The sequence below is a fragment of the Chiloscyllium plagiosum genome, unplaced genomic scaffold, assembly GCF_037043375.1.
Source record: "Chiloscyllium plagiosum isolate Xiang-an unplaced genomic scaffold, Cpla_swu_hap1 HiC_scaffold_9, whole genome shotgun sequence".
NCBI lineage: Eukaryota > Metazoa > Chordata > Chondrichthyes > Orectolobiformes > Hemiscylliidae > Chiloscyllium > Chiloscyllium plagiosum.
This window is the reverse complement of record NW_028270147.1, coordinates 64,501,839-64,529,763: the sequence shown is the minus strand read 5'-3', so window position 1 is coordinate 64,529,763 and position 27,925 is coordinate 64,501,839. Positions and strand designations below refer to the sequence as shown.

The 27,925-nt window shown below is 41.9% G+C and overlaps 1 protein-coding gene across 13 annotated transcripts in view; it reads left to right on the top strand.

The window, feature by feature from the left end:
* Positions 1-27,925, top strand: part of pde4dip (phosphodiesterase 4D interacting protein) — a 256,882-nt gene that overhangs the window by 78,699 nt on the left and 150,258 nt on the right. For 12 of the 13 annotated variants that reach the window (XM_087990719.1, XM_087990715.1, XM_087990725.1 and 9 more), the window contains exons 1-4: positions 7,739-9,847; positions 20,583-20,720; positions 21,733-21,852; positions 25,565-25,657. In XM_087990719.1, the coding sequence (XP_087846845.1) occupies positions 8,681-9,847; positions 20,583-20,720; positions 21,733-21,852; positions 25,565-25,657 (1,518 nt within the window). In that variant the 5' untranslated portion in view covers positions 7,739-8,680. Of the gene's footprint in view, positions 1-7,738; positions 9,848-20,582; positions 20,721-21,732; positions 21,853-25,564; positions 25,658-27,925 lie in introns of those variants that run through there. The other variant, XM_087990726.1, reaches the window with a different exon arrangement.

Here is a 27,925-nt window from a genome sequence, read left to right as displayed (position 1 = left end):
GGTGGAAAGAGGTGTAATCCAGGTAGCTGTGGGAGTCGGTGGGTTTGTAAAAAATGTCAGTGTCAAGTCGGTCGTCATTAATGGAGATGGAGAGGTCCAGGAAGGGGAGGGAGGTGTCAGAGATGGTCCAGGTAAATTTAAGGTCAGGGTGGAATGTGTTGGTGAAGCTGATGAATTGCTCAACCTCCTCACGCGAGCACGAGGTGGCACCGATGCAGTCATCAATGTAGCAGAGGAAGAGGTGGGGAGTGGTGCCGGTGTAATTATGGAAGATCAACTGCTCTACGTAGCCAACAAAGATACAGGCATAGCTGGAGCCCATACGTATGCCCATGGCTACCCCTTTGGTCTGGAGGAAGTGGGAGGATTCAAAGGAGAAATTAAGGGTGAGGACCAGTTCGGCCAAATGAATGAGAGTGTCGGTGGAAGGGTACTGTTGGGGACGTCTGGAGAGGAAAAAACGGAGGGCTTGGAGGCCCTGGTCATGGCGGATGGAGGTGTATAGGGATTGGATATCCATGGTGAAGATGAGGCGTTGGGGGCCGGGGAAACAGAAGTCTTGGAGGAGGTGGAGGGCGTGGGTGGTGTCTCGACCGTATGTGGGGAGTTCCTGGACTAGGGGGGATAGGACAGTGTCGAGGTAGGTGGACATGAATTCAGTGGGGCAGGAGCATGCTGAGACAATGGGTCGGCCAGGGTGGTCAAGCTTGTGGATCTTGGGAAGGAGGTACAACCGGGCAGTGCGGGGTTCCCGGACTATGAGGTTAGAAGCTGTGGGTGGGAGATCTCCTGAGGTGATGAGATTTTGTGTGGTCTGGGAGATGATGGTTTGGTGATGAGGGTGGGATCATGGTCGAGGGGGCGGTAGGAGGAGGTGTCCTCGAGTTGGCGTCTGGCTTCAGCGGTGTAGAGGTCAGTACGCCAGACTACCACTGCACCCCCTTTTATCTGCTGGCTTGATGTTGAGGTTGGGATTGGAGCAGAGGGATTGGAGGGCTGCGCGTTGTGAGGGTGAGAGGTTGGTGTGGGGGAGGTGGATAGACAGGTTGAGGCAGTTAATGTCCCAGCGGCAGTTGGAAATGAAGAGGTCGAGGGCAGGTAATAGGCCAGCACAGGGTGTCCAGGTGGATGCAGTGTGTTGGAGGTGGGCGAAGGGGTCTTCGGAAGATGGGCGGGAATCCTGATTGTGAAAGTAAGCTCGGAGGCAGAGGCGACGGAAGAATTGTTCGACGTCACGGTGTGTATTAAATTCATTGATGCGTGGACGGAGGGGGATGAAGGTGAGTCCTTTGCTGAGGACTGATAGTTTGTCCTCAGTGAGGGGGAGATCTGGGGGGATGGTGAAAACTTGGCAGGGCTGGGAGCTGGGATCTGGTGTGGGTGTAGAGCTGGGAGTGGGGGCGGAACCTGTAACTGGAGTGGGTGTGATGGTGGGGGGAATGGGGGTGGAGTCATGAGCAGAGGTAGTGTTCCCCTCGGGGATCTGGGGGGTGGGGATAGTGACAGTGGGGTCTGTGGGGGGCATGTCAGCAGAATGTAGGTGAGTGGCACTGGTGGGGGCGGAAGTGGTGGTGACCACGGCAGTAGGGGTGGCGGAAGTCACTGAGCATGTGGCATTAGCGATTATGTGAAGGGCGCAAGTGATGTCACATGATGCATGAGGAATTGTGAGGGGTGGAAGTGGTTGTGGGAGTGGCCATGATGGGGGCAGAAGTGACATCATCAATCAGCGTGGGGGTGGCAGCTGCATCAGCCGCATGGCTAATGGCGTCTGAGTAGATTCCGAGGCCAGGGGAATCTTCCTATTCATATACCCATCCAGATGCCTTTTAAATGTTGTAACTGTACCAGCCTCCACCAGTTCCTCTGGCAGCTCATTCCATACACGTACAAATTCTGCATGAAAATGTTTCCCCTTAGGTCCTGTTTAAATCTTTCCCCCTCACCCTAAACTGATGTCCTCTAATTCTAGACTCCCCCACCCCAGGAAAAAGACCTTGTCTCTTTACCCTATCCATGCCGCTCATGATTTTATAAACCTCTATAACATCACCCCTCAGCCTCTGATGCTCCAGGGAAAATAGCATCAGCCTATTCAGCCTTTACCTGTGTAGCTCAAACACTTCAACCCTGGCAACATCCTTGTAAACCTTTTCTGAACCTTTTCACAAAATCCTTCCTATAGGAAGGAGACCAGAATTGAACACAATATTCTGAAAGTGGCCTAACCAATGTCCTGTATAGCCACAATATGACCACCAACTTCCTATACTCCATACTCTGACCAATAAAGGAAAGCATACCAAATGCCTTCTTCATTATTCCACCTACCTGCAGCTCTTCTTTTAAGGAACTATGAACCTGCACTCCAAGGTCTCTTTTTTTCAGCAACACTCCCCAGAACCTTACCATTAAGTGTATATGTCCTGCTCTGATTTGCCTTTCCAAAATGCAGATTGAATTCCATTTGCCACTCCTCGGCCCACTGGCCCACCTCAAAATCTCATTGTACTCTAAAGTCACCTTTGCATGCACTACACCTCCAGTGTTGGTGCCATTGTATAAAACTCTGACATTTCTACCAAACTATACATTTAAATTTCCATTGTAATCAATTTGGTGCTAAATGCATGATCTAAATCTACTTAAACTGCTTTTGCACCTCTTATTCACTTTGTGCAGAGTCAGTAATGATAATAGCTTTTTTTAAAATTTATCTTGTAGCTGGCATCTTTTCTAAGACAGTCAAAGGATACAATAATCAGAATTGAAGTTGGGCCATTTGCCATCTTCTAATTGTTACACCATGCCATTCAGCTTCTGGGCAAAACTATCAGCACCATTCTTTGTTCTCTATTTGAAATCTGATGTTTCCCGAAGATTTATTTACTGTTTTGTGAAGTGTGCAAAAAGTAACCAATTCATTACATTACATTACAGTGTGGAAACAGGCCCTTCGGCGCAACAAGTCCACACCGACCTGCCGAAGCGCAACCCACCCATACCCCTACACTTACCCCTTACCTAACACTACAGGCAATTTAGCATGTTTAATTCACCTGACCTGCACATCTTTGGACTGTGGGAGGAAACCGGAGCACCCGGAGGAAACCCATGCAGACACTGGGAGAACGTGCAAACTCCACACAGTCAGGGAATTGAACCCGGTCTCTGGCACTGTGAGGCAGCAGTGCTAACCACTGTGCCACCGTGCCATTGTAACTACTTGACTTGGTTAAAAGGTGAACTATACTTAAAGCATTTTTCCTCATGCTTTTCCTACTGAGATTTTATTTTTATTCATTCGTAGAATGTGGGATTGTTAACCTGGCCAGCATTCATAAGTTAACTTTAGTTAACTAATCTTGCAATTATAGCACTCTAAATGACAATATCTGGAGTTAGTTTGTTTATTTTCTTCATAGTTCTGATCTTGAATTTTCTTCCACCTTTCATATAACTCCCCACCTCTCCACTCATATACACAAAGAATTCAAGCCAGAGCATTCATCAAGATCTCTTGTCACCAGGTATTTGGTTTAGTGATAGTACACTTTTTTCTTTGAGCTAGGCAGTCATAGATACAAGCGAGCTCTGGAGACTTCAGATAATTTTTATAGAATTAGAAAAACTCCAGTGTCATTGAAAAATAGTGGGTGGAATTTGATTCCTGCCTCCTCCCAGTATTCCAAATTTTGCTGGATTGATGTAAGGACGAAGGTGGCTAGTCCACATCCTGCACTTCCAAGCTGGCAAGATATACTGTGGGAATAGTCTCCTTGCCTCCCACAATTTGCATGAAGTTAGATCAACTTCTGGATCATTCAAAATTCATGGCTCCTCAGAAGAGCTGTGAACTATAATTAGAACATTTTGAAAAATAATTTGAAAAGGCCTTTCATGTGTTTTCCGATCTCCCATTCCAACACAGTACCAACTCATATCCCCCTCCCATCCCCAAAAACACAAAACCACTGATCTGTACAGTAACAGTAATGTGTGTAGACCTGTTCAGAAAACTACCCATCCATTCACAAATCATCTTTTGAAAAAAAAATTATTTCAACAAGCCACAACACACTGCACCACAGAGGAACTACGCAGAGCAGAGAAAAATCACCTATACCGTGTATTCAAAAAGAATGGGTATCCAATGAAAACAGTCTGCCGATTTCTCAGCAACAAACCCCAACAAGCAGACAAGACACATCCAGAAACCCTAGCCACTCTCCCCTACATCAAAGACATCTCGGGAATGACTGCTGGACTACTCAGACCTCTTGGCACCATGGGAGCTGACAAACCCACCAATACACTAAAATAGCAGCTAATGAACTTGAAAGACCCTATATAGACAAGAAGCAAAACTAATGTCATTTACAAAATACCTTGCAAGAACTGTAACAAACACTTACATTGGACAAACAGGCAGAAAAGTAGCCACCAGGATACATGGACATCAACTAGCTACAAAAAGACATGACCCACTCTTACATACAGATGAGGAAGGACACCACTTTAACTGGGACAACATATCCATCCTAGGACAAACCAAACAGAGACACACAAGAATTCCTAGAAGCATGGCATTCCAACCAAAATGTTAACAATAAACATATTGACTTGGATCCCATTTACCATCCCCTGAGAAAAAGAACAGGAAATGATATCACCATCCCAAGGAAACCTAAACACACAAATAGAAAGCAGGTTATGCCATCAGTGCTCCATTTGGAGGCTCACTGATGTTGTTACCTAGAGTGGTGATGAAACATCTGAAAATGAACCTTCCAGCTCAGTGAGCAAAGCCACATCCGTAAAACCATCCATACAATCTTATGAAAAAGGGTCAAACAGATTGTTAAAATATTCATGACAGGTTTCAGACATTTCACACAAGACTTTATAAAACTCTGGTTAGGCCCCATTTGGAGTACTGTGTCCAGTTTTGGTCCCCACACCTCAAGAAAGACATACTGGCACTGGAGCGTGTCCAGCGGAGATTCACACGGATGATCCCTGGAATGGTAGGTCTAACATATGAGGAATGGCTGAGGATTCTGGGATTTTATTCATTGGAGTTTAGAAGATTAAGGGGCGATCTAATAGAAACTTACAAGATAATACATGGCTTGGAGAGGGTGGATGCTAGGAAATTGTTTCCGTTAGGCGAAGAGACTAGGACCCGTGGACACAGCCTTCGAATTAGAGGGGGTAAATTCAGAACAGAAATGCAGAGACATTTCTTCAGCCAGAGAGTGGTGGGCCTGTGGAATTCATTGCCACAGAGTGCAGTGGAGGCTTGGATGCTAAATGTCTTCAAGGCAGAAATTGATAAACTCTTGATGTCACAATGAATTAAGGGCTACGAGGAGAATGCGAGTAAGTGGAGTTGAAATGCCCATCAGCCATGATTGAATGGCAGAGTAGACTCGATGGGCCGAATGGCCTTACTTCCGCTCCTATGTCTTATGGTCTTGAATATACTTGTGCAAATAAACATGTGACATTGAACAGTGATCCCAGAATTTGTTTTAACCACTTAAAGATATCAATCAAGGGAAGTTAAGAATTCTCTTCAATTTTCAAAACAAAAGCTCCTACTGAGATAATTCTTTTGGGTCTTAGCTTCCAGCCAAGGATTCATAACACCAGGTGTAAGAACTCTTTCAGTAGAGTTGGATAGTCATGGGGTAGGTTGGTTGGATGAGAGGATTATGAGGAATGATGGGCTTAAGGGGTGAGTGCATTATATTTTTTAAACACAATTGAGACAATGAACTGAGGCAGGCTTTCTAAACAGCCTGCCATCATGGCCAACAAGCTGCTGAGGTCAGTGGGTCCTGCTTTATCTCATCTTCTCGAACCCCACACCAGAGTATTGATCATGGGATTTGGGGTCTTTGCTAATGAGACAAGTCAGTAAATTGGGAAATCCCCCAATTCAGCTCCCCACTTTAGTAGAAAAAACCCAGCCTTAACGTGTCACTTTACTGAAGTATGGTTAGGAATTTTAATTTCTCAGATGATCCTTTAACTGAGGCCCCACGTGCACCCTCAAAGGAACGTTTTTTTTTAAAGTCACGTGGTACAAGGATCTGAAAGTTTATGGGGGATGAGCAGATAAATAGAGTTGAGGCCTCAATCATGGTCTACTGAACAGCAGGGTGGAACTGATTTGGTTAAATGATGTGTTGAGCTTTTGTTTACATACACAAGTGCTACCATATGGAACTGTGCAACTTTCCCACCACCAAAATCACCTTGGCTTTTTTTAAAAACTACCGCCAGTAATCATCTGTGTAGTTAATTAAATATTTATGTGCAGAGCCTGGTAAGTGCAATGCAAGCTATCAAAAATGAACAGGGGGTTAGGGTGAGAGGGAAGGGTCTAAATCAAAATGGATTTGTGCTCTTGTTTCTTATAATTACTATTAAAACCAGAATAGGTAAAGGTGACTTGGCTCATACTTATCCTTCAACCAATGACTCCAATTATCTGGTTATCTACCTTTGCTGTTTATGGGCCTTGCCTGTGCAAATTGTCTGCTGCATTTCTCTTGCACGAATAACTGCATAACTAATGTGTTTTAAGCAAAATACTACCAATGCTGGAAATCTGCAACAATTACAGAAAATGCTAGAGGCATCACCTGAATTCTGAAGACTAATTATATTGGACTCGAAACGTTAACTTTGTTTCTCGCTCCACAGATGCTGCCAGGCTTGCTGTGGTTCTCCAGCATTTTCGGTGTGCATTTCAAATATATTTTTGGTTGTAAGAGTACAAGATTCTGCAAGACACTATAATAAAGCATTTATTTTTCTTAAGTATCGCAATTTTAAAGGTCAGAACAGCATGGAACAATTAAATGTATTGCGATTTTTATGGATTATTAGATCATACCTGGCGCTATTCTAAACCTTTTGATTTAAACCAGGACTGGAAGCACCAAGTTATTCGTGGCTTACAGATGTTTAAAGAGTACGAGACAAGTAATCAGTTGTATTTTTAAAGTGACTGCACCGTTAAGCCCCAGGGAGTTCCCCCACGATGTGCGCCAACCTCGCACAAAACTACCATTCAAAGATAAATGCAAGACATGTTTTCCGAGACAAAATTATCGAGCCAGGTTGTGGGAACATGCAGTGTTTTCACAGTATTAACCCCTTATTCACAACATGCGGAAACCGATTTCTGTCCTTTTTTTGTGGGGGGTGTGAGTTCGTTTGAGGGTAGGGAGCCGAGTCCATGTTAAAACCTCCCTCCTGACGAGGGGAAAAGGTGTGGTGGAAACCGAGCCGGAGAAAGACATATTCCTCATGTCGACCGGCTGCCGGGGCAGAGAACCGTACCACAATGCAGGCGGGTTCCAATGAGGTTTGGCTGGTCCTTCCCCCTCGGCTTGGGAGTTCTGATTTCCAGCGGGACACCCCCCCGTAATTGTGTCCGGCCGAATGCGGTTACTTTGCTGTCAGTGGCAGTGCAGGGTGTGACTGTAGCACTGGGCTGAGGAGATGCAGAATGTAGCGGGTTCTCCCCAGGTAGCGGGTGGTTTCTCCCAGATGTCTGCCTGGAACAGTGTGTCAGCCTCAGCGACATTGTTGCCACATCACTGCCGGGTTAGATAGTTACAAAACAGCAGTTTCCCGTCCTGCTGACATCGTATCCGGGAAACCCTCCTAACGGGACGTGATTTAATTATTTTTGAGGAGAATCTCTCTCTCTCTCTCATTCTAGTCCCGTTACTCGGCCACTGTAGCTTTGTTTCGTGCCTTCCCTCTGATATGAAATTGCTCGCTTTCCTCCACCACTGACTGCGAGCAGCGAAGACGAAAGGATGATGCCGAGCTGATCACTGGGGGATTTCTTTTAATTGTCTCTGGCCGAGTTAATATCGCACCCCCGTGTAGCCACAGCGTTCCCGGCGACGTGAAGATGTTCCACAAACGAGTCGAGAATAAAACGGGCTGGTGTTCATTCGGCGGCACGATGCAATGACACTTGCTGGTATTGCTCTTCAGCAGACACTCTGAAATGAAATTTCTCGGGGAAATGGATGGCTGGTTGCTCTATGTCTGAAACGTAGGAACCACCGCCCGGTGCTTTTTTTTTCACCTGTAATTGTATTCAATTTAACGAGGATTGCCCTTAAACTGGGGACAAAGAAAACCACGGAACACTCAATTGTACGATAAATGCTGAATTTTAATCAGTTATTGCAGAGTGTTTATGTTTATGGAGTGTTATTAGTTAAACCGTGAACATAATATCAAGACTGGAAGTGGCGCCGCCCTCATACACGTCCAGATAACGCCTGAGTTTTTTTAACCCTGATTTGACGCCAGATAGATGGAGATCCACAAATGACTGACAGTCCAACATTAATGCGGGATACAGCAAAACTGTAAAGGCAGCTGTGTACATTAGGTGGTTTGATTGCACGCACGGATTTTGGTTGACTTCCTGCCGGCCTGGTTATTTGAAGCTTTGCTGCGGATACGTTATTTATTATTGATACAAACGAGCTGGCCTTTTAATTGTTATCCAGAACCCAGTGTCAAAGCCCACGTAGACTTAAGGCTGTGACATTTCTATTTACCTTTTAACACCGTGACTGGTTGGGTTTTTTTGTGCATTTTACCTCCTTTTAGTGTACAGTCAAGTACAAGCTGGAGAATGAAGGAGGTTTGTAGAATCTGTGCCCGGGAACTGTGTGGTAACCAACGGCGATGGATCTTTCACACAGCTTCCAAACTAAACCTACAGGTTATCCTGTCTCACGTACTGGGTAAAGAGGTATCTCGAGATGGCAAGGCAGAGTTTGCTTGTAGCAAATGTGCATTCATGTTAGACCGTATCTACAAATTTGACACAGTTATTGCAAGGATTGAGGCCCTGTCTATTGAGCGTTTGCAGAAGTTGCTCGTAGAGAAGGATCGTATCAAGTACTGCATAGCTAGTCTATACCGTAAAACTAATGAGGAGCCGAGTACTGACAACAAGGGGGAGGATGTTGCAGCGGAGAGCTCCACCCTGCCTGATGTTCGGTACCATGCTCTGCTACAGGATGACTTTGTATATTCTGGATTTGAATCATGGACAGAGCAAGGTGAGGAGGCCATGGAAACGCACAGCTGCCAGACTTCAGATACCTCCGGCTACAAATCCCGGAAGTGTCGCAGCTGTTCAGCCTTGCGTGTAACTGATGCAGACTATGAAGCAGTTTGCAGAGTACCTCGGAAGTTGGCAAAGACTGTTTCTTCTGATCCTTCCATGAAATGTGGAAGTAGTGTGGTGGGCAGCACAACTGCTGAGGAAGGTCTTGCAATGCCAGTCATATGTGAAACTATGCCCATTGGGCAGTGTGAGTCTAGGACATCTGTCTATGCTGATTCACTGGATAAAATGTCTCCAGCCTCTTCTGTTGAATCTCTTGGTCCTACGGTGGAGTCCTGCCCTGGGCACACTGGTGAAGCAGCACAAGTGGAAAAATGTGCCAAAGACGACAAAAGTCCCAAATCAGACTTTTCTGATAGCCAAGGAACCCATTCTTTGTTGCACAGACTAAAGCTAGACTTCATCCTTAGCTTAGTGAAGAATGTTGAATACAGGCCTATATCAAGTCCAAAAGGCAGCAGATTGCCAATTCCAGTCAGGCCTGCTCTACTGGGGTCTCAATCAAGTGGTACTTCGGTGGATGGGATTTCCAGGTCTCATTTACAGAACAATAGTTATGAATTTGTTAACAAAGAGCCCCTCAGGATGCACCTTACCTTTGACGTGGCAGATTTTGAAGAACTCTTTCAGGACATCCTAGATGAATATATTCCAATTTGTACCCAGGTATTTGAAGTATGATGGCTATCTAATTTGTTATCTTCCTATTATTCCTATCACCCAGTTTAACAGTTAGAAACAACAGCCATCAGAAAAATCTCTGTGTAACATTTGAGTATTTTAGTTTAGTTACTCAGTTTTTAAAGTTTAATTATCCATCCCTGTAGCTCAACACAAATAAACACACAACGTGCTAGAAAAGTTCTTAGGACTGGCAGCATCTGTAGCAAGAGAAACAGAGTTAACATTTCAAGTCCAACGACAATGAAGAGTCAGTGAATTTGAAACATTAAGCCTCTCTCTCTCTGTACAGATGCTGCCGGATCTGCTGAATTTCTCTGGCACTTTGTGTGTTTATTTCCGACTTCCAGCATTCACTGTAATTTACTTTTATCTCAGCATAAATAGTTGTTGAACATCTTCTGATGTGAAACCTAAGGCTTTTCTTTTTTATTGCTTTCATGTGCACCATTAGAATGAAACTTTCTGCCATCAGAGAGTGGTCCAGTGACAGATACTGATTGACATGGATAAATAGTTTGTGAAGTATTTAATGCATTCTGTGAAGTCCTAATGTGCTGATTTTTATTTTTGCTCTTCTGCCATTTTTTTTTGCTAGATCTTTGGTAGGCTTTGAAAGGCTTGGGTGTCCACCTTAGCAACAGTGACAGCCCAAAGAATATTGAAGGACATGCACAGAAGTAACATTGGCATTGGTGAAAATGCAGCCTCTTGCATCAAGCGATTTATCATTCTAGTCACTTGGAGTAAATCTCCTTTTGAAATATTGGAGATTAGTTTTTTGTTTAGAAAGAAGGGTCATCAGCAAGGTGGCACAGTGGTTAGCACTGCTGCCTCACAGCACCAGAGACCCGGATTCAATTCCTGCCTCGGGCAACAGGCTATGCGGAGTTTGCACATTCTCCCTATGTCTACGTGGGTTTCCTGCGGGTGCTCTGGTTTCCTCCCACAGTCCAAAGATGTGCAGGTTAGGTGAATTGGCCATGCTAAATTTCCCATAGTGTTAGATGTAGGGGAATGGGTCTGGTTGGGATGCTCTTTGGAGGGTCGGTGTGGACTTGTTGGGCGGAAGGGCCTGTTTCCACACTGTAAGTAATCTAATCTAATCTTAAAAAAAAGTGAGGGAAATCAGTATCGGAGAATGGATGACTCCTGCTGTAGATGGTAACCACCTGGAAGGCAACAGTCAATGATTTGCCCTGGAGAAGTAAATCGGTTCAGCCAAGTTTAATGGGTTGGTCTCATTAGACTGTCATTTTCCTACTTTCCTGCCATAATGGCAGTGAGCTTCGTGGGAAATGACTGTCTGGCTTTTAAAATTGGGCAGTAGGGACCTGACATTGGGAACACAGGAGAATGGTCCCCAGGACAGGCCAGTTGATTGTTGGCACTTGGGGGAATTTAAGTTCAGAGGAAAGGGGGTGACTGAAGACCTTGTCATGTGGTCGAAATGAGCACTCCAGGGCCACAGTTTGCTGAACCTGTTCTGAATTTAGCTGCTGTTCCTGGCAGGTATAGCCTGGTAGGGAAGTCGGGACTGCTGCATTGCTTAGGCTTCGGGTTCACAAGATCCAGCCCCAATGATGTAATCGAAGATCAATTTTATTTAAAAAGACAGGACTGCCTTGGGATGGGTGTATTTGCCACCAGCCATTTAAAATTTATAGTCAGCAAGGTCTAGACTCCAAAGAGAATATGTCATCCCCCACCCCATCCCATTTTTAACTGCCCCTTCTGATTTTTTGCCTGGTCAGCCAGCTATAATTAAAACCCAAATTCCACCATCAAGTCATTTCAAGTCCAGTCTATCAAAGCTAGTTGCAGAGTAAAACTTCCTCTGCTCTCTCAACCAATACGGTTGAAGTCGAGTCTGGATTAGAGTAGTGCTGGAAAAGTACAGCAGGTCAGGCAGCATTCCAAGGAGCAGGAAAATCGATGTTTCAGGCAAAAACCCTTCATCGGGAATAGAGGCAGGGAGCTTGCAGGGGGGAGAGATAAATGAGAAGGGGGGTAGGGGTGGGGAGAAAGTAGCATGGAGTACAATAAGTGAATGGGGGTGGGGATGGAGATGATAGGCCAGAGAGGAGGGTGGGGGAAGGTAGCAAAGAGTACAATGGGTAAATGGGGATAGGGATGAAGGTGATAGGTCAGAGAGGAGGGTGGAGTGGATAGGTGGAAAGGAAGATTGGCAGGTAGGACAAGTCATGGGGACGGTGCTGACTGAAAAGTGTCAAAAGGATTTTGAGGTTAAAGTGTAAATTTTCTGTTTCCCATATCAGTCTCCGATTGAGACTGCTAATTATTACCAGTTTTTGATAGCAAGATTGTGCTATCTTGAGAAGAACAACAGTTACCACCCATGGAAAGGGCATACTTTTATATCATATGAGTCCAGATGTCTGAGGAAAGGATCAGAATGACAGTGTCACCTGTCCCAGTGTCTCTTAGAGTAAAAATGTTTGTAATTTACACATTTAAATTTCTGTCTACTTTGATCAAAAGAAAAAGGAGCATCGGAGGCTGAGGGGTGACTTTATAGAGGTTTATAAAATCATGAGGGGTGTGGATAGGGTGAATACACAAGGTGTTTTCCCTGGGGTGGGGGAGTCCAGAACTAGACGGCATAGGTTTAGGGTGAGAGGGGAAAGATTTGAAAGGGATCTAAGGGGCAACTTTTTCATGCAAATGGTGGTGCGTGTATGGAATGAGCTGCCAGTGAAAGTGGTGGAGGCCAGTTCAACCACAACATTTAAAAGGCATCTGGATGGATATATGAATAGGAAAGGCTTAGAGGGATATGGAGTTCATGCTGGCAAATGGTACCAGATTAATTTGGGATGTCTGATCGGCATTGGGCCAAAGAGTCTGTTTCCATGCTATACATCTCTATGACTAGGCATTCAGCCCTTTGAGCCAACTCTGCTGTTCAGTGAGATCATGGCTGGTCTTCTATTAAACACCATTTTCTTGCACTATCCATGTATCTGTTAATGTTTTAAGATGTAGAATTTTCTTGGTCTCAGTCTCAAATCTACTCAATGACTGAGCCTCCACAACCCTCTGGGTGGTCAGCTCCAAAGATTCTTCGTTGTCAGTGAAGAAATTCCTCTCTCCGTCCTGGAAGACCAGCCTTTGCTTTGTCCAGATTTCTAGATTACACACACACTGAAATACCCCCATAAAATGCAACTGTTATCCCAATAACTGACTCTTCAATACTTGGATATAGACCATCCAGGGGATTTATCTACCCTAAGTCCCATTCAATTCATATAATGTTGGCCTTTAACTAACATTTCTTGCATTTCTTCTTTTATCTTAGTCTCTCAGTTCCTCATTACTTCTGGGAAGTTTTGTTATATTTCTGTCACTGAAGACAGACACACAGTATTTTTCTTTTTAGTTTCTCTGTAATTTATTTATCTGCTATTATAAATTCTCCTGACTTTGTTTTTGCAATGGACCCTCACTTGTTTCTGATGATCTTTCCTTTGTTACATACATATAGAAGCTTTTAGAATCCATTTTTGTTTATTGATAGTTTGCTTTCATTCTATTTTCTTTTTCTTGGACCTTCTCTGCAGAATTCTAAACTATTCTCAGTCCTCAGGGTTACCATTCTTTTGTCAACTTTATAGTTTTTTTTTCCTTTTGTCTAATGCAATCCTTTAATTTATTTTGTTGGTTACTGTTAAAACATTGTCCCTGCTTTTTTAATGCATTAGAGGTATGCATTTTTAATGTACGCTATGTATTAGTCCTTTAAATGTTAGCAATGCCTGTCTCATATCATACCTTTTTAATGTAGTCTGCCAATCTACCAGAGGTCAATTTGTGCCTTGAAGTCTCATCATTTTCTATCTTTAGATTTAAGTCTAGCTTCTGATTGAATACATAACTTGAAAGCTTAATGAGGAATGCTTTTGTATAATGGTCACTCTTTCCTAAATGCTCCTTCTACAATAAAGTTATTAATTAGCCCTTTTCTTCACACAATACGAGGCCTAAACTAACCTATTCCCTAGTTGGTTCCTCAATGTATTCTGCTAAAAGAAAACCTCATATACATTTCAAGAATTTGTCTTCCACAGCATTACCACTCTTTGGTTTACCCAGTCTATATATACATTGAAATCCTCCATGATTACTGTTTTATCCTTGATTAGAATCATAAAGTCCTAAAGCACAGAGACAGGCTCTTCACGTCAAACTGGTCCACGCTGATCAAAATGTCCATCCACACTAACCCTGTTTCCCTGCCCATATTCTTCTAAACCTTACCTAACCATGTATTTGTCCAAATGCCTTTTAAATGTTAATGTACCTGCGTCAACCACTTCTGCTGTCAGCTCATTCCATATGCGTACCACTGTCCGTGACAAGTACCTCTCATTTCTTGATTTATATTATGACTTTCGTTGTCACTGCTGTTAGGTTGCCTGTAAACACTTTTGCTGTTTCTTCAACTGATTCTACATTTCAAACTTTAAAACTTGGGGGTCATCACTTCAGCCCAAATGTTGTCTTTAACGGAGTCAACCGACAACATTTTCCCAAATTCCCGCCTTTCCTAAATGTCAGGTATCCATGGGATATCAAGATCCCAGTTTTAGTTTCCTTGTAGGCACATCTCTGACATGGCTGTCAGGTCATATATATGAATTTGTATTTTGGCTGACAGTGCATTTGCTTTATTCCAAATTCCACAGGATTTCAGATGCAGAGCCCTTAACTCAGTTTATTTTAATTATTTTTGTAAACTCTGACCCTGTCTGCTGGCACACTCTTATTATAATTTTAGTCTCATGTCATTCTCTGATTATCATTACCTTTATTGCTGCCTTATATTTCCCTTTAATTTACTCAATCTTCTGGGGATTGGTTTAGCTCAGCTGGCTGGATGGTTGGTTTCTAGAGCAGTGTGATGCCAACAGTATGGGTTCAATTCCCATCACTGGTTTGAGGTTACCATGAAGGACTTTCCTTCTCAAACTCTTCCCTTGCCTGAGGTCTGGTGGCCTTCAGGTTAAATCACTACCAGTCGCTTCTCTCTCTAATGAGAGAGCAACCCCTATGGTCTGGTAAGAATATGGTGACACAACTCAATCTTCTCCAAAATGATCTCTTTCCATCTCTGTTTAGTTTAAACCCTCTGTACTTCCCTAGCTATACGACTCATTGGATTAGCCCTACACAGTTCAGTTCTAGCCCATCCTACTAGTTTGAGTTCCTCATGAATTGAAACTCATTTCAATTGTTCTATGTTCATTTCTCCACACTAGTTTTTTAAGCCATGCATTCCTTTTTCTAATTGTTGCCTTGCAGCAATTTGCATGTGGCTTAGATAATGAATCCAAGATTATTACCTGTGAGTTTGCTTTGTATTTAGTACAAAGCTCCTCATATAGCCTATCTAGAACCCTATTCCCCAAACTTGCCAAGACTATTGATATATATTCAGACACGCCCCCACAACCACCACCACCACCATGACTTCCGTCACCAAACTCAACTTATTGCATATCCTCTTACTTCCATGCACATCTGAGCAAATATCCTGAACCTTGGCACTGGACAGGCAATACTGCAATCTAGGATTATCACTCTTAGATCAGATAAGGGTCTGATCTCCTTAAACATGCTATCCCCTACCAACAATTTCTATATTGGCAAGAATACTTACATCACTCCAAATGATAGAATAGGCTGGAAATTGTCATCTTCAGATCCCTTCCATCAGGACCAGGGATGAAGAGTCCAGCAAAAGAAATAGCATGAGGCAGCTTGCTCTCCAGAAACACCCCAATACCACCTTTTGAGAATATACCACATTTTAGATTAGATTAGATTAGATTAGATTACAGTGTGGAAACAGGCCCTTTGGCCCAACAAGTCCACACCGACCCGCCGAAGCGAAACCCACCCATACCCCTACATTTACCCCTTACCTAACACTACAGACAATTTAGTATGGCCAGTTCACCTGATCCGCACATCTTTGTGATGGTGGGAGGAAACCAGAGCACCCGGAGGAAACCCACGCAGACACGGGGAGAACGTGCAACTCCACACAGTCAGCCTGAGGCGGGAATTGAACCCGGGTCTCTGACGCTGTGAGGCAGCAGTGCTAACCACTGTGCCACCGTGCTGCCCTCAGGTGACCGGCCTCTCACTTGCTCCCCCTCCCCATTTTCTGTAGATGTCTTGGAACCCTTGCCAGTGAAAGCTGTGAAAATGACACATCAGGCTTTGAATGTTTTATATTATCATAATGATGTGTGAACATGTCTGTGAACCATTCATGCTAGAAATTGATCAGCAAAAATCATTACTACACGGTGATTACTGTTTTGTGTTCATCCAGATGATAGATGTTCCTTCTCGAATGTGTAACCAAGTGTCAGCATTGAGCAATTTCAAATTTGGCAAATTGTGCAGAGCGAAAGACCATCTGATTTGTCCTAATTAATGCCTTTCCTCACCCTGGATTTGTCATACCTACCACCTCTCTGTCCATCAGACAGATTTGAGGTATAGAATGTCTGGTTGCAGATCTACTTCTGTTTTTAAAAAAAGAGTCAGTTAACACCCAGAGCCTAAAATAAAAGTGGAAAATGCAGGTTGTTGATGTCAATAACATCTTAAATTAAAATGACATCCTTGTCATATTCCAAAAATGCTTCACAGAAAATATTGGGAGAGATTCATAAATCTGAAAATAGTCATTTCACTTGACTGTCTGTTCTATGCTTCACTTTGGACAATGTTAAACACCTGAATATTTAACATTGACCAGCAAGTAGAATAGAAAATAACCATTCTGATTTCTGACCGAGATTTAGTATAGGCAAGGATTACTTTGAAAAAGAAGAGACAATTAACCTTCGCTATTAGAAAGTATAGGTCAGAGATAGAGCTGTAACATTGAGTGGTGTAAATTCTCTTCCTGGGTGTATTCCTCATACACGACATGTTAAGGATCCAATTAATTTATCCTTGTGTTATATTTCCTTCAGAGGTTACTGTTCTTTCCAGTGTTCCACCATTTGATCAAGGAATCATTTAACACCTCTGGTCACCTGAGAGTACTGCTTTTTCAGGGCAATTTAACTTTGCTAATAACATTACTGTGCACTACAGTAACTCAAGGCTCTTTCAACAGTACTTTCCAGACCTGTGATCTCTCTCTCACCTTGACTTATTGCCTTACCATTTCCCTGTAATTTACTCAGACTTCCCCAAAATTACCACCCTCTGTAAATTCCTCTCTGGTTTTCACACCATACTGGCTTGGAACCATATCACTGGTTGACACTAGGTAAAACTTCTAGAACTCCCTTAACCGTATGTGGGTGGACTTACACCACACAGATTGCATCAGTTTAAGAAGATAGCTTAGAAACACACTTTTTGGGCTGATTAGGTATAGGTAGTATGGTTTCCTACCAGTGATGTCCACATTCCCATGAATGAATGAATGCATGATTAACAATTATACTGCAGATTTATACAAAGACTATATAAAATTGTTAAATCCAGAAACAGCTATATATCCACTTATAGGTTTATGTCCAATATTGAATACAAGTCTGTCATGTTTGTGTTTTCAATCATGTAATTCTAATAAATTAACCCTAAACATTAATTCTGCTTCTTTCACTGATCAGGCAGCATTTTTAGAGATATTTTGTTTTCAGTCCCAAAATTGCTGAGCCATTCATACTGTCATGAAAAAATATTTTTAAAAAAGATCTTACAGTTTAATAACTGCTCTCAAATATGTTTTACTAAAATACTTCTTGCTTCTAAAGCATCTTTCTTATTCTCTATTGCACTTATAAATTTCAACATTCTGAGAAATGTCATGGGGCTTAAAAGACCAACACTCAGCAATGCTATGCGGCATTTGCTACTGACATCATCCATCAATCACTGGACTGACTTGTTCAGATAATGACATTGCTGTCAAATGCCCTCTTAACATATACTGTGCTGCTGACATATGCTATGATGCAAGCATGCTGGTGTGAACTTGGCTAATGAATTTTGACAGGTCCTTTCAATGTGGGAGAGGTATCACCATGAGCTAATTATTAATTCACCTCTACATATGCCTGTTTACCGAAAGCAAAGTGGAATTTTGCCTGTGGTCATTAATTTCAGCTTTACCATCCTCATCACTACCTTAATGAAAACAGCAAAATCAATTTACATGAAGAATCAAACCTAGAAAAATTATAGGCCAAATGGCATAGGATACAGGTAGTGCATTTCCACACCAATCTGGTCTGTCCATTCATTTTTTTTAAGGAAAGCAATTATACTGTGAGTGGTTATATAATTCCTTTCTTCATTTCAAACTAACATTTATGTTCCTACTTTGCTCGAGTTTTTATTCACGAAGTCTGACTGTCTTTCAGAGAGCTTACAGAAGTGTTAAGAGTGTCCATTAGCAGCCCTGTCTGCTCTTGGCTTCCTAAAACAATTACAAGACAAAGTCAGATCTCAACTGATAGGTTCCTCTACTGCAAGAGAGAAAGGTGCAGGAACATCAATTAGTTAGTTGTAAGCAGTGAGCCTGGGGTTAAGCAGGGTATGAGGCAACTGAAAATTTAAGAAAGAAGAGTCACGAAATGCCTAAAACTTGCTGAGATCTCTCTTCACCTCAGTGGTAAACAAGTCTTCATTTGTAATGGTTTCAGCTAGCAATGAGAACATTAACTCTACAGGGTATTCTGATACCTCTTTTTCAATTTATTCAACTTACCCAATGCTACCTCCACTGAATGCTCAGTAGCAACTGTGCACCATTACCCAGTCTCATCCATTTAGCAGAGAAGCTGATCCGAATGATTGTCAGTTCAATAATCTACACATTTGGGAGGCCCTGAGGATTGTTGCCTAGATCTGCTTCAGCAATAAGTGAAGATGCAAACCCAATATTAATTTTTCTCCCCTACTTTTATGTCCAATGAAATGCATATAAGGTTTATATCAGCAATAAACAGACCTCCAAACTTAAGTCATGATTTCACATTTCAACTACTCAAACTTGCCATTGATTGACTTGGTGAACATTAAACATGTTTTCCTTGTCATCCAGGGATAAATCTGAACTGGGTAACACTCCTGATGCAAATGGTGGCAATCTTAATGTCAGCTACAATGATTTTAGTCTGCACTTGAGTCATCCCAATGATCTTTAATTTCATATTCTTGCAATCCATCAGAGAATGGGGAGCCATAACATTGAGTATTAAATAGACAGATACATCCATGGACTTAGTAATTTTAAACATTGTCAGGTTTTGAAGTCATTTCTTGTGCAGGAGATGTTTTCCCTCAAAGTCTGTCTCAGATTAGGAAGCTGCACGTATGGTGATGTTTGAGTATTGGGGCCAAATGGTTGAGGTTGGTATGACAAAATTAATAGATCAGCTGGTGAGCATGCAAACACCTTTTTGTTACTTTCTACGATTCTGGCTGAGAGTTGTAACACTTATTCCTGCTGTCAAGACATTGTGTTTGTTAATTAAATTTATTGTGATCATTTCCATTTAATGATAGTCAGCCATGGCTCATATTTGTTACTATCACAAGCTGAGAATAAAAGCCACAAAAAAAGCTGATGTTCAACTCGCATGAGTGGCATTTAGTTCAGAAGAAGCAGGCAAAATATTCCATGGTGATTTTTCCTGTGCTCTGTCAGTATTGTGCAAGCTGATAAAATAGATTTAAATAGGGACACCTTGCTGCTTCAGTTGTTTAAGTACAGTGTGTGATGTGATTCTTCAAGGGATCGTGTGGTCAAAACCTAGTTTGTCCTGAGTTAGCTGATCTCCACAATAACAGTAAGTGGCCTATGTGTTGGTGACAGGGTAAGGAGAAAATAACAAGGTTCTTGTTACTCGTTGGGTTTCAATGATTCAAATGTATGTATGGCAGAGGAGCAACACATTCAACTCATTTGTTCTCATGTTCTACACTGTTGAATATTTATGAATCTGACTATTATAGTGTGAATTATTGAGTATTTGGAGAGATTTTTGTTTTGTTTTCAGCACTGTCAGATCTCTTTGTGCCATTGTGATATCCAGAGTAATGAACGTCCGACTGAATGCTCAATTACATTTTGCCAGATTTAAAGGCATCAAAATTCTCAATTACTAAGTTGTGTTATGATTTGATATAAATTTATTCAACAGCACCTTCTAAACCTGCTACTTTGCTGACTGTAGAAGACATGGGCAGCAGCTGCTTGGAAACACCACTACTTCCAAGTTCCCCTCCGAGTCTCTCAATATCCTGGCTTTGAACTGTCACTGGGTCAAAATCCTGGAACTTCATTCCCAATAGCACTGTAGGCAACCATCCCTGGACTTCATTGGTTAAAGAAGATTCATCACCAACTTCTCAAGGCAATTCGAGATAGGCAATAAAGGCTGGTCTCGCCATTGGCACTCTCATTCCTTGTGCTAAATAAAAAGCAACCTTGTCATGCATAAAATAACACAATATGAAGTATGTTACAATGTAGGATCATGACTGAGTTTTTTTTGTTACATGTGCCTCATTTAGAGCAAAATGGACAGTTTGAAATAATGGAAGGAATTACTACGAAATAAGTGAAACTCTAGGCAGATACTTGGTGACTGCATGACGGCACTGCTGAAATATTTGAACAATTAATTAAATGTTTGACCATTCTTTTTCTCCTCAGAACCTGATTGAGGAGCAGCAGCAGCAGTTGAACCAGTATGAGTCAGCAGCTGGACAATGTGTCACTGAACTACAGAAAGCCCAGGCCCAGGTACATGGGCTGCAGGGCAGAATCCAGGAGACTGAGTCTGCCAACAAGGTGAGCAATTTATGATGATGCTGCTCACAGATATTGTTGTTTTGATTTGGATTTATAACCCAGTAGGGAGTACTGTATTACTGTAGCCATAGCAAAGCAGTACAGGTCCTGGAAGTCTTAACCAAAACAGAAACATTTGGTAGCATCTATGGTGAGAGCAGCAGTTCACGTTTTGAATTAAATACGTATTCTTCCAAGAAACTGTTGGACCTTTCTAAATCTTCAGGTACAGTATAATTTTATCGGGACTAGCCAGTAGATCATAAGTAATATGTAGAGCACAAAGCTGTTTTTGCTCTGTGGATCCATGTTGACAGGTGTCAGGAAACATGTTAATCTAATACTACTGGTTGGACAACCTTGCTGTTAAGGTACAAGAAAATACCAGACTGAACTACAATTAGACTTCAACTATTTCCCTAAAATGGTTCAAGGAGTGAGTAGGATGCATCTTTCCACGATGTCAGTGCTTCCTAAATTTTTTCTCGATGTAATCTCATTTTGAGGCTTGAAAACTGACATGATCCTTTGATAACCAGTGAAGGGGGAAAGAAAAGACCTATCAGAACAGGTGAGGGTCAGCCATTGCTGCTTCTGAGTCCATCATTTTGGGTCCCAATTCCCACTTTGGGAAGCCCTGAAGTATATGTCTTTAATTCTTCAAGACTATACTATTACAGTTGAAACCAGCTCATTATCTTTAGATTAGATTAGATTCTCTACAGTGCTCTGTGGAATTTTTAAAAGTTCATTGTCAAGTCTCCCATCAACTCAGAGTTTTTAGTAAATAGCCATCAAACAGATGGTGGTGGGTGGGTGTAGAGGGGGTGGTGGGGGTGATGGTGGAGAAAAAAATGTAACAAACCCCTTCCCCCCGCCCCCCTCAAAAGTCTAGTCTGGATAATAATGCTTTTAAAAATTAAAAATAAAGAAAAGAGTAAAGTTTTTAAATAACATTTCTCTCACCATGCTTAGTGCATGCGGCAAATCCGTTGTGACTTTATTTCCCCAGATGCTGCAAGAGAATCTAAGAGAAATGGAAAGTGAATTAAAGGAAATGCGTTACACACTACAGAAGCAGGATCGAACCCAGCTGGAGCTGAAAGAGGCTTTGAGAAGCAAGGAGAAGGAAGTAAGTGTCACACATATATGTTTGAATGGAATGAAAAAAAAAATTGATGGGAATGAATGAAACCTTAAGCTGAGTTTTCTTGCAAACCTTGAGATCAGGCCCAAATGTGGGTCCCAAGCTCATACTTGCTGATAGTGAGAGTGCATTGTGATAATCCTGGAGGAAGCCTCCTAATTGTTCAGAGCACACGGTTCAGTTGAAGGGAAAATGCAGGCTCCAGTGCTGCTAGCCAAGTAAAAGGCTGGCAGCTCTGAAGCACCAGTAACCTTGGATGGGCGAACGCTGCTGTGCTGATTAGGTGATCAAGAGTCTTTTTAGACAGGCCAACAAGATGCATCTGATGAAATGGAAGGCTAACCCCTCTGAATGACTGTTTGGAGCAAAGCAGGCAGCCTTTCTAGATGTCAGCTTCCTCTTCAGGTGATAGCGTATCTGGTTCTGGTGTACCCCTGTAATGCTGCAGACTATTGGTGGCCTTTGCAGACAGGAGGGGACTAAACCATAGCTAGGGAAATGTCAATAAGTCCTCTTAAGTATCTCCAATCAGAGCCTTGTATATGCAGTGAAAACCAAAAGAACTGTGGATGCTGTAAATCAGAAACAAAAACAGAAGTTGCTGGAAAAGCTCAGCAGGTCTGGCAGCATCTATGAAGAGAAATCAAAGTTAACATTTCAGGTCCGGTGACCCTTCCTTAGAACTTGTATGTACAGCTTGGCTCCCCAGTGAACGGCTAATACACATCCTTACTCAGCTCTTGAGAAACGTTTTCAGAGTATGGATGTTTTCGGAACATTTCCCGATGTGGTTCCGAATGTTTTTCCAGCTGCTCTGCCTTCAGGCTTGTTATCCAAGACAAAGGCTGTTCTACTTATTGAATCAAAGGGAGACCTGTACCAGCATCTTGAAAATGCTCTTGAATTGAGCCCCTAACTTTCCCTTTAATCATGCAAATTAATCATCTTCAAATGAATGCATACTTGCCATTTCATTGTTGGGTGTGATGGATGTGCTTCCACCACCATTTCAGGTTGCACCATCTATTAACCACAACAGCCCTTTTTGTGCAAAATCTCCTCTTTCGTTTCCATTCTCGAACACTTGTTAATTATTTTAAATCTGTGATCCCACTGATAACTAACCCATTAGTCAGGGGAAAATATTTCTCTATTTTTTCTTCCTCTGTTAAAATCCCCAAATTTTCAATACAATTAGCTCTCCTCTTAAGCTTTTCTTGCTGTTGCGAGTAGCGATCCTTGCCAGGAGATCTGTTGTCTTGGTATGCCACTCTTCGCTATGTTATGTCATCTTAATCAATGCACAATAGCTCCCCTGCACCCATTCTGTGGCATTCAGCATCCAACCATTCAGGTCAACCTCACTTTCTGATGCCCTCGTTTTGCCTCCGAGGAAAGTTCTTTGTAGCTTTTCAGCTCCAATCAAAAGACAAAATAGTGACATTTTCTTCTGTTGATGTCACTTCTTAGATTTTCTTTAGTCTTGAAATTTCTTGAAAATTCACCTCTTTATGGTCTATCTGTGGAATTCTTAGCATATACCTCGGCATCCATGTTTCAGACGTCTGTCTTGTCTTCCATGGATATTTATTCATTGTCTAAGTATTTGAGGCAAACAAAAAGTGGATTGAATGCAGCATCTTGAGATTTTACCTTGTTACAAGCTTGAAGTTTTTTTCCAAAACATTCTGGCAATTTCTATCCTTTTTCTGAATTATGCATCACATCTGTTATCACTTGCCCTAAATAGATAAACTTAATCGACCTCTTCAGTGTAACACCATCCACTTCAATCTTCAAGTTAGTTTCTTCTAGTATATTCCTTCAATGGTGTGGAAATTGTGCAGCACTTTCACAGGTGCTGATGCTGACGCTGCAGGAGCTGGACACTCCACTGCTGTTGGCACTGTCTTACCAGCAGTGGACAATGTAAAATAATGAAACTATTGTTTTCAAGGGTAATGTTAAATTCATGCTCAAGCCTAATAAGGCTCCACTCTGACAGCAGCCTATCAATATTTGCAAAAGCAGACTCATCAGGAAACCTTAACAACTCATCATAAAAATATTAGTCTTGATAGAAGAGACTGCAGGCATAATAGTTAAGTGAACTTGTTGTGTGCCATGTGCATTCACAGGCAAAGTAAATGGGTTAAAAGCAAAAAGAACTTGTTTAAACATGCTGGCAACAAATTGGTAAAGCAAAGTGTCAGCGGAATTCTACATTTAATTTCACTTCAGGATAGCTGCCAATTATCTATTGGAGTCTGCAAACTACGCAATCTTTTAAACAAGATTATAATTTTGGCTGCTTACTGTATGTATGTAAACAGCCTGGCTTGTTGATTACCACAATTTCAGTTGGAAAGGGATCTAGAAATGGGATCAGTCTTTCTTTCCCACTTGCATAAATGTTTATTGAGTTATTAAAGTTCTCCTGCATCTGTACTGCATGTTTATTGTCCTACATTTTACCCATCTCAGTCACTTTACCGAGCTGTGCCTTCATATCCTTGTAAATGTGAATAAAAGTAACTATAACACTAATCTTAGAACCAAACTGCTCTTCGAGGTGAATCTAAAATTCTACATACTATGATCATTGTCACCTAGAGGCTTCTTTACCATGTGGTTATAAATTAATCCTGTCTCTCTTGCTCATTAGCAGGTCTAAAATAGCCTGCTCTAAGAAGTTGCCCCGAATATGCTTTATAAATTAAATTCCTCAGCAAGCTTTGCCAATCTGGTTCACCAAATCTACATGTAGATTAAAATTACATGTGAGTGTTGTGATACCTTCCATAATCCAATTATTTCTTCCAGTACACTGTTCTACACTGAAGTCATGATTTGGGGGCCCGCAAATTGTTCCTGCAAATGATCTGTTGCCTTTGCATTTTCTTATTTATATTCAAATTGATTATACATCCTACTGTATCAAAATAAGGTCATTTCTCATTATTATACTAATAACATTCTTAAATAACAGAGCTACCCCTTCACCTGTTCCAGCTTTCCGGTGTGTTCAAAATATCAAATAACTTTAAAGATTTAGGTTCCTCTCATGGTCACCCTGCAACCATGTCTCTGGTAATAGCTATCATGGTATGTGTGTTTATTTCTGTCTCAGCTCACAATTCATCCATTTTATTACCAAAGCTGTCTGCATATATATCCAGAACTTCTAACTTTTTTTTCATTTCTTTCAATCTCTTATTTATTTATTGTTGCATTCTTAACTTTGTACTTTCTGACCTCTCCTGTTGCATTGTTATCATTACTCAAAACGCAACTCTGTTTTATCATCTCTTTGGTTGCCTTTGATTTGCCACGTATTTTCTCACATGATCCTTTCCTGCCTCGTTTTAGTTTAAATTCATTTAAACTGATGCCTAGATACTAGAGTCCGAGGAATGTCAAGATGAATGTGATAAGTATTGGTTGACTAATATGAACAACTGCCATTTTGAAATGGGCAGGCTGTGTTAGCAATTTTGTAATTGTTGTGAGAATTTTTTGAAACTTTACTGCCTTCAGTAGAATTGTTGTGATATACTGATGTGAGAAATTGCAACCAGAGGAAACTCTCTCCCTGGAAGTATGGCCATAAAGCCTTCAAGTAATTAATGGTTTTTTAGCTGGTAATAATAACAATGTGTTTGTCACCTCCTCATCCCCTACTCAACCACCCTTTTAGGTTGAAGAGCTTTATTGTGTCATCGATGGTCAGAATGAGAATCAATCCAAATTGAGGGAAATGCTTCACAGATGTCAGGTTGAAAACCTGAAGGTAGGTAATGAATAAAAAGGTAATTTAAATAGCCATGGGATATACTTCAAACATTTGTTGCCTTTTCTCTAATTCTGTATTTAATGTTCATGAATGGCTTGTTCAAAAATAGAAACTCTTAGAGAAACTCAGCAGTTCTGGCAGTAAGGCAAAAGTGAGGACTGCAGATGCTGGAAACCAGAGTTTAGATCAGAGTGGTGCTGGAAAAGTACAGCAGGTCAGGCAGCATCTGAGGAGCACGAATTCCTGATGAAGGGCTTTTGCCCGAAACGTCGATTTTCCTACTTCTAGAATGCTGCCGGACCTGCTGTGCTTTTCCAGCACCACTCTGATCCAAGATCTGGCAGTAAGCAGAGTTAAAATTTCGGGGTCCAGTGAGTCTTCTTCAGAACTGTTTGTAGGTAGGAAATGATAGTCTAAATGCTGAAGATGGGATGGGGGGAGGGGGAGGAGTACATGATAGGTGGAGCCCAAAGAGATAGATCAGAAGTTGGGCATATTAAGGAATGGGTAATGGTCAGCCTGGGAGAATCAAAAGCCGCTTATGGGGACCATTAATCGCTGACCGTGGGTTGGTTGTATAAGCAGCCCATGTGACAACATGGCCTGGTTGTGTGAGGATAGGGGAGGGACATGGAGAACATGCTCAGACTAAACTTATTGAACTCGCTATTGAGACCTGAAGGCTGCAGGGTCCTCAAGCAGAAAATGAGAAGCTGTTCTTCTAGCTTATGCTGAGCTTTGCAGGAGCACTGCCCAAGGCAGAGATGTTAGCCAGGGCACATCAGTTGTGTGTTAAATTGGCAGGCAACTGGAAGCTCAGCATCATTTTTGCAGACACATCATTTGTGTTCTGGAAAGCAGTCGCTCAGTCTGTGTTTTGTCTCTCCATTGTAGAGGAGACCATTAGCAGCTATTGATTCTCCCAGGCTGTCCACAATTGTTCACTCCTCCCCACCTCCTCTCACCCTATTTTCAGCATATATACTAACCTATATACTAACCTTTTTCTCACTACCATCAGTTCTGAAGAAGGATCACTGGATCTGCTGTTTTGACTCGGATTTCTTTCCACAAGTGTTGCCAGACCTACTGCGTTTTTTCAGGAACTTATTTTTGTTTCAGATCTCCACCATCCGCATTTCAATTTTTTTTGTCTTGTTCCAAATCAGCTTCAAATAATTCTTGCTCTCATTCTGTGTAAATCTTCAAGTATATTGTCCTAGATACTCTTATGCCTCTTTTTTATCCAATTGTGTTGATATCAACATCAGCTTCTTAGTTGAAATCCTCATGGAAATTCATTATATCCCTCATTTCTCATTCTAAAACTTTTTAAAACTGCAACCCAGTTTTCACCCCTGTTACTCTTTCATTTCCAAAAGGAAACCTAGGGTCAATGATTAGGACCTTACACAGCAGGAAGAATTTTTAGAAGTGAACTTATAATTTTCAAATGACTCTCCCTGTATAATCAACAAGATGAAAAATAATTGAGCTTTTGGTAGAATTAGGACAGAAAATGCTCTAAATACTTGGAAGATCAGACAACATATGTAAAGAGAAAAACGTTTAACAGTTCAGATCTGTGACCTCCCATTGTTTTTGTGGTGTTGATTGAAGGTGGTATGGATTCATGTACAGCAAACTCTGCTTGTATTTTATGCACTTTAAGAAGTAACCACACAGTCCTGATCTTCTACGTTGAGCTGGATCATTTACTTGAGTATTTTAGCCAGCAGTATGACATCATCTTGTGATTAAAAAGCTGCTAGTAATCCCACCATGCAGCTTTTGGCTACTGCGATGACGTTCATATTGAAAGAATGCACTAGTGCATTTAATGTAGTTGAGGGAGTGATGCCATCTTTAAGTTCTTTGGAAATGCCATCTTTAAGTTCTTTGAGATTAGATTCCTACAGTGCGGAATCAGGCCCTTCGGCCCAACAAGTCCACACGGACCCTCCGAAGAGTAACCCACCCAGACCCATTCCCCAATTCTCCACTAATGCACCTATCACTATGGACAATTTAGCATGGTCAATTCACCTAACCTGCACATCTTTGAACTGTGGGAGGAAATCGGAGCACCCGGAGGAAACCCACGCAGACACGGAGAGTATGTGCAAACTCCACGCAGACAGTCGACCGAGGCTGGAATTGAACCTGGGTCCCTGGTGCTGAGAGGCAGCAGTGCTAACCACTGAGCCACCGTGCTGCCCCAAAAATTTTGAACTAGTGCTGCTTCTGCTTCTAATTCCATGAGGC